Source organism: Strix aluco, chromosome 18 (genome assembly GCF_031877795.1).
Source record: "Strix aluco isolate bStrAlu1 chromosome 18, bStrAlu1.hap1, whole genome shotgun sequence".
In the NCBI taxonomy this organism is placed as follows: domain Eukaryota; kingdom Metazoa; phylum Chordata; class Aves; order Strigiformes; family Strigidae; genus Strix; species Strix aluco.
The window spans coordinates 14,342,078-14,354,665 of NC_133948.1; the positions used below are offsets into that span (position 1 = coordinate 14,342,078).

Here is a 12,588-nt window from a genome sequence, read left to right on the forward strand (position 1 = left end):
TAATCATACCATATTAAAAAATATACAAAATATTAGAATTCATAAACTATTACAAATTCTGAAACTCTCTGAATGAGATTTCACAAGAAAGAAAAAAAGTGTATTTTTCTACTTTCCCATCCACTCCCCCCAAGGAGTCTGGATTTCTATTTCCTCTCTTTCAAGACTAAACCAAACCAAACCAAAAGTCTCTGAAATATTTGCGTGCCTATATCCACACCCCACCCCACCCCATATATAGATACACACAAATTACATTGAAAATGTTATCAAAGACACTTGAAATTCATGTGACTACTTGCTTCCATGTTTGGACTACTCTAAGATAATAATGAGAATACGACACTGAGAGTAAAAACGCCGTAAGCAGACTACCACAGGGGACTGCTCAACACATGCAGGTTTTAAGACAGGAAGAACATTAGGTCTGTCCAGGCCAACTTCACAGAAAAAGGTAATTTTTGATTTTGACAGAACAGTCCTCTAGTAGATTTGCATATTAACTCTGGGATCTTAAGGGCAGTTTGTGTGGAACCACAGAACAGGGAGTAGTAAATAAATTGGTCTACTTGAAAAGTACTGCCAAGAACCAGACATTAGACTTTTAAACACTATTATCTACTATCGGTCAGTTTAGGACCACTTGGCTGTATTAGATGAAGTTTAAAAATAGTAATTATTCAGATCTTTGTCTTTTCATGTGTCTTGACTGTTTCCTGGTAATGGATGTAAATCTGCTTTTCCTTTTGTATTTCCTAATATTCAGCAACTACTCCTCTTTGCACTGAAATAAACTGATTGTAGAAATAGGAAGAAACATGCTTCAGAGAACTACTGAAGTTCAGTAAGGTTGAATTTAGTTTTCTTTGGGCAGCTTCTCAGACAAGGTAGAAGAACAAATCACCAGTTAACAAAACTGTGATCCTTTCCATAACTCTCAAACAAACACAAAATACTGACAAAAGCTAAGGACACAAAATGAGATGTAATGCATTTCTAAAGCAACTACATTGCTTCACCTATGGAAGTATTCTTTTAGCCTGTCTACGCAATGACTGGGTCAGCAAATTAGTTGTATACAGGTTCCCCTCATGACTGAAAAACTGTCAGACAACACAAGCTTTGGTGTTCCCTAAGTGATCTCCTAATATTCCTGAATTATACACAGCAATGAGTTCTCTCTTTGATGGCTCTCCTGACAGGATACCTCTCTTTGCTAGCAATTCTTCCCACTTAAAATCCAAGCCTGCCTACCTGGAAACTCCCCCTCCTATCTATTATGGATAATCACTCCCCACTAGGATTCCATGCTCCTCTTTTTTTTTGGCCAAGGTTTAAGTCTACAGAACACTCAGTCCTACAAAGACTTACACCAAGCTCATCTTCATCTGAATTATCAAAGATATTATCTAGATCATGAAGTGATGGAGCCAGATCCGTCACCTGTGTGAGGCTACCAGAACCTACTCGGCCTGCAGCGTTGTCTTGCCGGGTATCTGCCAGAAAGAAAGGGAAAAACACATGAAAAATGGAAGCAAAGAAACACAAAATCGCCTTTTTTCAATTTCTCACTCTAAACAGGGAACAAGCAAGAATCACTGAGGCTCCTTTTCTATGATGTAGCCTAAAAATAGCCTTGCATTCAAGTGTTAAGCAAGTACCAAAACTCATTCAGAAAAGAATGAAGGTAGCTACTGCTCAACTTTAATATTCTAAAAAAAATAAATTATGTTACTAAAGAACAAGCAGAATCAAGATTTTTCCACCTCAGGAGCTCTCTATAGTTCTCATGGTACAGTAAAATGTTCAGTATGAGCTTTTTCTTTTCAGATTTTATTGCATAGCTTTGAGTATTTTTGCTTTGCAGAGTGAAATAAAGAGCTTTTACTCACCAGTCTTAGGAGCAGAACTGAAAATAGACATGGCATCTTTTCCATCAGGAACTGGCGTAGAATGACCCGTTGTGGGGATTTCCTTGGTACCAATTCCATCTTCGGACTGTACAAAAAATCCAAGAGTTTTTTTAATGGATATAAATTTAAGGTATGTGAGAGCAACTGTTTTCCTATGTCAAGCCAAACTCAGGGCTCTTGATTAAATACTTTGAGAAGCAAAAAGAAATTTAAGAAGGGAAAAGAACACAGCTGTCTGCTTTTTGTCTGTATATTGGGAAAAACATGAAGTAACATTGTGTATGATTTACAAAGGATTCTATATACATCAGTTAACTTTGATAGCCAGTAGAGATAATTAGCCACCTCAATTTCTTCAGAAAACCCATCTTCTAGAATTTTAAATGTGGTGGCTACCTGCACAAGAACAAATGAGTAGCCAGACAATGAAACAGCTTCATAATGGATACAATACATAAGAAGTATCATGCATACAGGTCAGGTGATGACCAAAGAATAGTGATCAAATTGTTTTCTTTCACATATGGAAGAACACCTCTAAGGAGATGTTCAAACCAATGCAGCATCCCTGCCACAAATCCTCTCAGCAGAAGGCTACCCTACTTTTGCTCAAGGAAAGACAGATAAACTTGGGCTGGAGAGATCTGAGCTTTGCAGTGAGGTGATATGTCAAGCTGAAACAAGCAAGCAAAAAAAAAGACCAGCAAATTCTTTCATCTCTACAACTGAATATAAGGCTCAAAGTATTTTATTTCTTAGCTTAAATCTGGAAGCTGCTGCTGGTCAAGCTGAATATACACAAACAGAAAGTATTCCTTGCAACAGCAGTGTTGTCTTATACAGGTTCAGAGGGATATCAGCAAATACCAGGTCAAAAATACCATAGTGAAATTAAGTTTTCTCCTCTGAGCCAGTGTAGGAAAGAAATACATAATCTCTCTCATTTTGATCTGTGGAACAGGCTTGTGTCTTCCTGAGAGCTGTAGAGCAAATACTGTGCTGCAGTACTGCAAGTCCAAGAAGAACGTTAATGATAAAACTCTGGATTTACATGTTACCTTGTTCTTTTTCAAAGGATCCTTCTCAGCCCCAAGTTTGCATTTTTTATTGCCAGTGAAGCTGTACTTTATATCACCATCTTCAAAAGTGTAAGGATCACTAGCATCTCCCAGGCCTTCTCCAGGTTGTTGTATTAGAGGCAAGGGGTCAAGATAGTTCAGTGTCTGCACTGGTTTCTGCTCTTCCAAAATTTTAAACCGTTTATTAGGTTGTGCTAAGAGTCTGAAAGTAAAAAATAAGCAAAGCCATCATGAAACAAAACAAACATACCTTTTACAGCAAAGAAAAACAACAGCTCTTAAGATCTGTAGCTGTCACACACAAACACAGCCCATGTCTCCCTCCATCCTCCTTGATCTAGCAGAACTATGTTTTTTCCTCAAATAAAAGATGCATTTGCCTACATTTAGTATTAAGCATCTCAGCAGATTAAGAACTACTTTGGGACAACGAAAAAAGAATTAATCTTGTCACGACATAATTAAAAACACTTTGAAGTACACAAAACCTTTTCAGCCTAGAAAAGTGCATTGTAATTACCAAAATCAATGTTGTCATAACTCGAAAAAATCTTCCTCAATTAATTTTAGCTTATACATTTCATTAACTACTCTCTTTGGTATATTTTGTCTATTCATTGTCAGAATGCAAAAGTAATTTTTAGGCTGGCATAAAATTAATTCAAATTCTCACGCTAAAGTTAAAAGTAAGTAAATAAATATATTTGTATAAAAGAAAATCCATGTTTTAAAGGATAAAAAAAAGAGACAGCTAAAAATTCTTTAAAATTTAGGTAGTTCATGTTCTTCACTGAGGAAGACAGTGTATGTTAGCCATAGTTTTTCTTAAGTAACAGTTACAAGAGCTTAGTTAGCATTTGCTCTTTTCTGTGTACAGACTAGAGAGACTGTTAGGATTTTCAGTTTCAATCCTACAGAGACTGAAGCCAATAGTAAACCTACCAATTTCAAAGATCTGACAGCAAATTTATGAAAAAGCAGTATTATTCCATAATATAGTATCAGCTACTACTCACAGAATGAGTGGTACAGTGCAATTTTAAACCCACACAACTGGATAAACCACACTGAAGTGCCTCTCCAGTGCCATAAACAGAATTCCACTCAAAACCAAGCATTTATATAGCTGGAAGGTTGTATAACTAAACACAGGTTTTCTTTTTTTTAAATGATCAAATGAAATAAGCTTAATAAAACTCTTCCGTTTGCTCAAATTGGTGTGATATAGGTTGCAAAAAGATTTATCAGTTCTTATAATGTCCAACAGAAAGCTAACTATAAAAAAACCAAGGCATACTACGACAGCACATTTCTAGTTAAGTGTTTAATGTTATCTCCAGCATACATCATCCTTGATGTTACAGCGAAGCCTTCCACTTGTTTCAGATTCAACTGAAAACAGAGTTTGGTCATGCTTCTAATTTAATAAAACCACCACTCAGATCAGTGCACACTCTTACCTTTTCAGTGCAGTGCTGTCCGAGTTTATTTCCATCTTGGCATCATACCTCTCACACGGAAGATCTGGCGGCCTGAACTCTGGATCGTCACTTGATGGGACACTATAGGTCCTCCACTTATCTAGTGACTCATTGTTCTGAATTATCCCACAGTATAATGCTGTCTCACTGACCTCTGCCATCAGAGGTAACCTCTGGCCGACAAGGACTGTCCTGTCATCTAAGCTGGGCAAGGGCTGCAGCTCCAGCCCACTGCCATAGAGTGCTGGGTTTACGGGTACGGAAGGTGGGTCCAGATTCTCTGCTTCCTGACCTCTTGGCTGGGGGCTAAGTGTGGGAGGCAGAGGGGAAGTAGGGGAATGGGGTGAATCCATAGGATTCATATTAATTTGCTTGCTTGGATTTCTAGCAGGTATAGATAGCGGCTTCTCGTATTTTCTGGAATTAGGGACTTCTAAGGAGGGCTCCATTCCTGCTAATCCCAGTTTCTGCCCTGATGTGTCCTGCTCCATGCATAGCTCTTCAGTCACAGAGGGCCGATGGTGAAACGGCATCATAGGCCTTTTTTGCAGTTTATCTCCTTTTTCCTGTCTCTCTGTTGTTTTGTGCTTTGAAGAGGCGGGAGGTGGCAATGATGAAGATGATGATGTTCCCACGCTGAATCCCGGCTGATTTATCGTTGGGGGACGGCTTGAGCCAGCAGCACAACGCTGTTTGAAAACCTTGTGCCTGAAAGCAGAGGCAGAAACAAGTCACTGCATGGTTTATACGGTTATCTGATCTAAGGGAGAAAAAAAAAAAGACCAAACCCAAAGAATAGCATTGAGAAATCTTATGTCTATTCCTGATCTTTTAACAGATTCTGGAATGGTCACATGATCTGGACCAGGTTGTTTAAACCAACTCGGCTGCAGTTTCTCTGACCTACAAAATGGAAAATGACAGTCTCCAGAAAATAGCATTCAAAGGAAAGATTTAACGTTTATAAAAGCTTAGTGCTGCTCAGATGGAAGGTAATAGAACAAAAAAAAAAAAAAAAAATCCAAGCTACTGTTGTTTTCATTACCCTAAAGAAAGATAGCCTTTCAAATAAAATGACTGCTGTGGAACTACACCACTACTCTTGCACACTCTCGAGCATCTGTTACAAAAGATACAGATCGGAATTGTTTTAGTTATGTTCACAGATGCAATACAAGGCAGGATGCTTTCATAGCGCTTTCCTCCTCCATATCAGGTAAGGAAAAATAAGTACTCTAGTACAAAAACAAAAGGAAAATAAAAAAAGCAAAAAGCAATTACCAACTGATGAAGAAAACATGAATAAATATTTCAAAATAATTCAAACCAAAAAATGCAGTAATATCCAAACTTATTACTGGCTTCATATTTTAATATGGCTTTTTTCAATTTGTATCCAGTATCTTTGAGACTGGGAAACACAGGACTGAATTTCAGTGTTTCAGGTACTGCTAAACAGTATTTTCATCATATAGCTGATGGTGGTCCCCAAGGGTGTTACAACAGGGACATCTAACTCTGTCCATATTTTTATTGGCCTTTTTTGTTGTTTGGTTTTTTTTAAGCTAAGCAGAAATTGAAAGATGTATTGTGCTTACTATTTATACCTGTTTAAAAGTTAAATACCATTTCAAAATAAATCACTCTATCCCTATTTTTGTTTATAAACAACAGGATCTCGGACAGCAATAAAACATTTCAAAACACGTAACATGCTTTCTGCTCACAAAGATAAACTACATTATCACAAGTGGACACTGGATTGAAGAAAACCAATTCTGCTTTTATGACTTAGCTATGAAAACATTCACGGTTTAGAGTACACAGTGGCTGTCAAATGGTACAGATACAACTTCTTGTACTTGCTACATCTTTTCCCTGTAACCATCCATGTTGTGTGGTATTGTCCTGGCTTTCTTTGGGGGCTTTGCTGTTATCAGGACATGTTGCAAATTCTCTGCTGCAGCAGATGGTCTTTAGCTGCAATCACTCATAATGTGGAGCTAATGCCCTAGGAACTGAAGATTTGCCTTAAGCATGTTCTTGTAACATTTCATTGACTTAATACTCCATCATTCACCATATTTTAACTGTCCACAGAAAATTATTTTAGACATTCTGTTCTTCAACACACAAAGTTGTGTCTATAGAAGATTGAATTTGATGCTGAGTACCAGACAACCCTTTAAGACTCCATATTTAAGATTTTGACATTTGTACAATACATAGAATGGGCACAGTCATGACTAAAAAAATATCTATATGCCAGTAGCTATCCAGTTTCTGCAGCTATACAGAAAATTTTTACTGCTGTTTGAAATCAGGTACCATCTCAATTTTAAGGATAATGCTTTAAATTCCCAGTTGCTGTGTTTACTAACTCCAGCATGATGTAGTTATCACTGGAGGTGTTAAGAGGCAGCGTGAAATTGCAAACGCAGCTGCAGCTGTTCATGGAATCAGGTTTCCATCGTCCACTATCGATTCCCTGTGCTTTCCAGGTGAAGATGGACCTCAGTTTTCCCTAAGAAACACTTGGCATCATGACAAAACATTTATCTGTTCCACATTCTTGAGTATACACATACAAGCAACATATAATCAGGGGTAAAGAGCAAGGCTAAAGAAGAGCAACACTTTCACTTCAGATACAGCAGAGAGTTTCCAGGTTGAACACTCTGTCTGCCCCCTGTATGATGCACAATTCCTCTGCATCCCTTTATCTCTTCTTCTAAATACACAAAGAAGAACTGGCTTCATGAGAAGTCAAACACAAAAGGTACAAGGACACAATCTTGCTTCATTCAATTTTGGACAATGGAAATTTCTGATCAACAACCCTTTGGAGATTGTGAGAACACTATGTTCCGAAATTTCTCTGTACAGCCAAATCTATACAGAAAGCTCTGCAGAGACTGCTGTGGCGGGTACCACGCTTCACGATTTGGTTAGAAAATATATTAATTTTACTATTATTAACAACAGCATTATTTTCTAGTTTGCCTCGCTGTTAAGAGAAAAATAAAGGACAGAAAAGAAAAACATCTATGCCTCAAACAGACAAAAAGCAGAGAATAATTTCAGCCTGGCTGTTTTGCTGACCATTATTTTGGCAAAGACCACTACTGCAGCTGGGGAGGGGCGGGGGGGACAGGGGGGGGAATGAGACAGGAAAAAAACCCAAACCACCAAAGAGGTTAGCATAGCACAATCAGTATTTCTGGTTGATCATATGAATGACATTTACATCTGTGCACACTTAAGGAATAACTTCTTCAGGTCATAAAAACATCTTTACCAATCTTACAAGTAGATGGTGACCCTTAGGAATTAAAAATTTCAGTAGAAGCAGTTTCAGAGAACTATTTCACTGGAAACTGTCTCTCTAGCCCTGTAACATCTCTCTGATAAATTTAAAAATGGTTAAGCAGAATTAGTGGTGCTGGTTTGCCCTTCCTGAGTAGCACTGGAACTTTAAGCATTCAACAAAGATGACAGATAATTTAATAAACTCTTAAAGTGTTTGTGTAAGTGAGCTGTGATTTCTTTTTGATCAGTTGACAGTGGATGACCATGCTGCAAAGGTTTTATACTCTCTTGGGTGTTCGCTGGTGTCCGATGAGTCATGGCAGATTGACACGGAGTAAAGTGATTCTTAGGGATATTTTAACTCTTCCTCCAAACAGGGACAGTAGCACTATGCCTCAGTCAGGATGCTCTGAAACTTAGGCAGCTTCTGCCCCTCTTCATCATGAGTCTTACCACTCCAAACTCCAAAGCTCACATCTCTGAAAAGCCTGAAGGATGAGTTCATTACAAATGAGAAATGTTTGAGTGATTCTAGCCCCCATTCTCTAGTCTAGGATCATTTTTCCACTCAAGTTGACTACTGCAAGTGATAATGATACGAGATGCTTATCAATCACCTGAATATGAGTGATGATTACAGTTTTGATATTAGAGTTTCCTCTTCTCTCAGCTAAAGCATAACTCCCTTTTGTAAGTGTACCTCTGTCTGAATTAAAGAGGGCTCTTCCAGTATGATAAATGCTTACTCTCTTCAAAGCTCACCTGGAACAAGAACAACTGACTCTTTGGACTGGATCCACAAAATCCCAAGAAACAGTATTGTTAGGAACTTCCTCTTCCAAATTTGCAGTTGTAATTTGATTCCTCCTGAAGAAGATAAAATTATTTTAATAGTTACCACCTTTTGTATAACAGAATTTTTTTAATGCATATGCATAAATTCACATATGTTCCCCTCAAATTGCTTCATTCTACTTCACCTTTGAAATGGAATTCTGTATTTAACAGTAGTTCCCTCTAACTCCTTAAAACTTATAGTTTGATTTAAGTGGGAGGATGGTACCAGCTCTACGTCAGATAGCTCTGTCTAGAGTTTGAGCACAAGAAGGAAGGGGCAAGCAATTTAAACTGAATCTGGAAATTCTAACATATCCCATGAGGAAATTGCATGGAAATAGTGAAAAATAAAGATTTCAGGGCACACCATGCCATGAATATACTCTAAATCTCCAGTAATAAAGGCCTATGATACTAACAACATGAATTTACCATATCCTTGTTGATTGGAATTTTAGTCCAACACATGTAATGTAATGCTTTACAAATACTACCCTTAGAATTCTAAATATCAAATATATACTGCTTGTTCTTCAGTCACCCAACTTTCAGTCTAGTAACTGCAACTGGAGCTAGAAACTGCAATCAATAAATCTGAAAGCATCTAGCTGAAAGCACATATAGATTTGTAACCTCAAAGACTGTCACCATTAAGATACACAACTGCAAATACAATGTTAAGTGTTAGGAGTTTTCAGCTGAACACAGCAACATATTTTCTTTGATAATGCTGTTCTGCATCATTAGCTTTGATTACTGGCAAAAGAATTCTATGAGAAATAACATTATCTAAGACAAAACTATTAGAATTTTAACTATGTCTGTTATTAATAAACAAACCCATCAGGACTGCTGCCTTACTTGGACTGTGACCTGTTGAGAATGCATTCCTTCCAGACACGGTGAACCATATGATTGTGAAATTTTGGAGCAATCTTGCCTGATTTCTTTGGACTCTGGACACTGACTGTCCCCTCCTGTACAGCTGAATGGCTAATATTGCTCTGAGAGCATCCACTTTCTCCTGCAACATAAATTAAGCATTAATGTTATAGCTGTTCTTAATATTCACATTTGATACTTTTTCCTGAACGGACTTTCCCTCTTATAAGGCTACTGACTACACAGATATTCACATTCACTGGAAAATCCTTAAAGCATCATTATAAAAGAGTGACTAAACTACATTTCAATGCAACACTTGCCTTTGGGGTAACAAAGATGGCACTGGGTTATACCAGGTATATGTACTGCACCTCACGTGAGATAATATACTCTGCTGCTTAAATGGAGGTAGCATAGACAGCCCCCTACAGCCTTGTACTGAATCTCTAAGAAGTAGTGCAGATAGGAGTTTTTTCACAGTTATCCTGGATGTTAAACTTGAACTTACATTGCCTTTGATGAGTTGCTTAAAAGACTAAATTTATTATAATATGGATGGTTCTAAAAGCATCTATTAAGAAAACCAATAATTTATGTAGACTAATTCAAGCAAGAATCAGTTCTTTATACTCAAGATAAAACCTCACTGAAGAACTGAACAGATTAGTCTGATGTTATTTCTTTATAATATGCTTGAATTGAAACACGAGAATCAAAACTTGCTTTGGTAAAATCTTACAGCTGAGAGGTTCTCAGTAATAATGCATGATTATCAAAGAGACAGCAAATGAAGATATTACTTCAACATCTTAATAGCTTGAAAACTGATTTATGTTCTGCACTTCATTTCTTTCTCTGATGCAGAAACCTTACCAGCTATTGTATAAACAGATGTTTCTTCTTCTAGTACAAAATATGGTTTTGTTTTACATTAACTGAAATCCAACACAGTCCTCAAACACAAACTACAACAGTAGAGGGAGCTGCAGGCTCATTTGGCCTGGCCACTGAGTAACACTACTCTGTGCTCTGGATGGAAAAGTAAGGAAGGATATGCCGCATTTTAACAAGGTCAAATCAGTGTACAGAACACTTCGTCCTCCTGCCTGATGCAATTTAAGAAGCCTTAAGAATGAAAGGCTGAAAGGATTCACTGCTATACATCACTGCATCTAACAAGGTAATTCTGCTGATTTCTATTAGGTGACTTTCAAAATAGAACTTTTAAAATTGTGCACAAGCTGCCTAACTCTGTATCTTCTCTGATTCTTCACGCTTTTTTTTTTTTTTTCCTCCAGTTAGACCTTCCCCAATTCTGTTTTTGTAAAGAATTCTAATTAAAAAAACCAAGAGGCAGTCAAAACCATAAATCCCCAGACATACCGAGGCTTGTGGCTCTAACAACTTATTTCACTGGCTTTCAAATGTTCTACAACATTGTGAACTTGACAGATGATCAAAAAACAGGTCAAAACTTCAGAATTAGCCAATCTGTCCTCCTTTGGCAGGGGGGTGTGTGGGGGTGTGGCAGGAAGGAATGTGTGTATATAAACAAACATACTGCACACACACATACATCGCATACATCAATAGCAGGACAGTTACAGCTGCCAGGAAAAAGCAGTATGATGGAAAGGGAAGGATAGGAGGTATGAGAGGATAACCAAGGAGCTACCAGAGCTTTCAAGTTACATTTGAGTGCATTATTGTTTTTCAAAATTCTGTAATATTTTTATACTATACAGTACAGCAATACATGGCATAACATGAAACACAACTTCACAGCAGACAAAACCATTTTGTTCTCATACACTGACAGTAATTTTTATCCATGAAAATCACTGAAAAAATACTGGAACACACACGAATAACTCTGTCACATAATGGTAGAAATACTGGAGGACACAACCAGCCACTCGCCAGAGGTCACTTCACAATCCCTATGGTGCAGTTGGTTTCTACACATGAAAAATGCCATTCCCTAGTTTCAGGAACAATTTGTTTCATTACATACTTTAGACACAAACATGGAAAATATGGTTGAAAGAGACCTGGAGAGATCATCTAGCCCATCCCCTGCATCAAAGCCGGATCAACACATTTGACTAACCTGTTCTTTAAAACCAAACAAACAACCCCCCCCTCCAACAAAACCCCCAAAACTCCCACCCACCCACCTCTCTGCTAATGGAAATCATGTAGCTTCCCACCAGCCAATTTATTCCAACACTTCTTTATCCTTCCTCAGAGAAAGTTTTTCCTCATGTTTAACCTAGTTTTGCTTTGCTCCAGTTTAGGTTCATTACATACTGGTTGCAGAGAAAAGATTATTCTTTTTCTCCTTTTATGTCTCTGAAGACTGTTACACCGTCTCTCCTTCAAATTTCTCTTCTCTAGACTAAACAACCTCAATTCTTTCCATCTTTTCCTGTAGGTCCTGTTTGCAAAATCTATAATCACTCTCACTGCACTTTTCTGGACTCTATCCAATTTGTCCACATCTTTAAGTGTTCAAAACTGGACAAGGTACTACATCCACATTTTCACTAGTATGGGGCAGAACTGAAGTATTATTTACGTGCTTCAGACTAATCCAGTTTATGTATCCCATTTACTGAACTGCATGACGTATTTTTCCAATCCATTTCTCTCATTTTTCAAGGTCTTTTAAAACGGTGTATGATATAATATAAAGGAATCCTTTCATTGTTCACTGGAGAGGCACCCCTCTGATACAATTTCGTATTGCCCTCAAACAATAGCAGAGATCAAACAGAAACTGTGATGCCAGATTGGACAGTATGAACACTTTTTAGATATTAATAGTTTATAAATATTCTAAAGTAGAATCCCTTTGTGATATTGTAAAAGTTTAACAGGGATCTGAAAAATTTAAAAATACAATAGCACACTAAAATATGCATCAATAATTCAATGTCAATTATTATTTAGATGTCTTGCTTCAGGTTAGTTACTAATAAGCTTTTTGCTTGTTTTAACTATCAGTTGCCTTGAAAAACACTATTCAAAATTAATTTAAATCTCACATTCTATACTATTAGCAGTAAATACTAAATACTTTGA

General features: G+C 37.4%; 1 protein-coding gene across 2 annotated transcripts in view; it reads right to left on the reverse strand.

Annotated features, from left to right (window-relative positions):
* Positions 1 to 12,588, reverse strand: part of MED13L (mediator complex subunit 13L) — a 201,650-nt gene that overhangs the window by 40,370 nt on the left and 148,692 nt on the right. For both annotated transcript variants that reach the window (XM_074844601.1, XM_074844600.1), the window contains 6 exons: positions 9,481 to 9,643; positions 8,545 to 8,649; positions 4,453 to 5,181; positions 2,972 to 3,194; positions 1,893 to 1,998; positions 1,372 to 1,496 (listed from right to left, as the gene is read on the reverse strand). In XM_074844601.1, the coding sequence (XP_074700702.1) occupies positions 1,372 to 1,496; positions 1,893 to 1,998; positions 2,972 to 3,194; positions 4,453 to 5,181; positions 8,545 to 8,649; positions 9,481 to 9,643 (1,451 nt within the window). The remainder of the gene's footprint in view (positions 1 to 1,371; positions 1,497 to 1,892; positions 1,999 to 2,971; positions 3,195 to 4,452; positions 5,182 to 8,544; positions 8,650 to 9,480; positions 9,644 to 12,588) is intronic.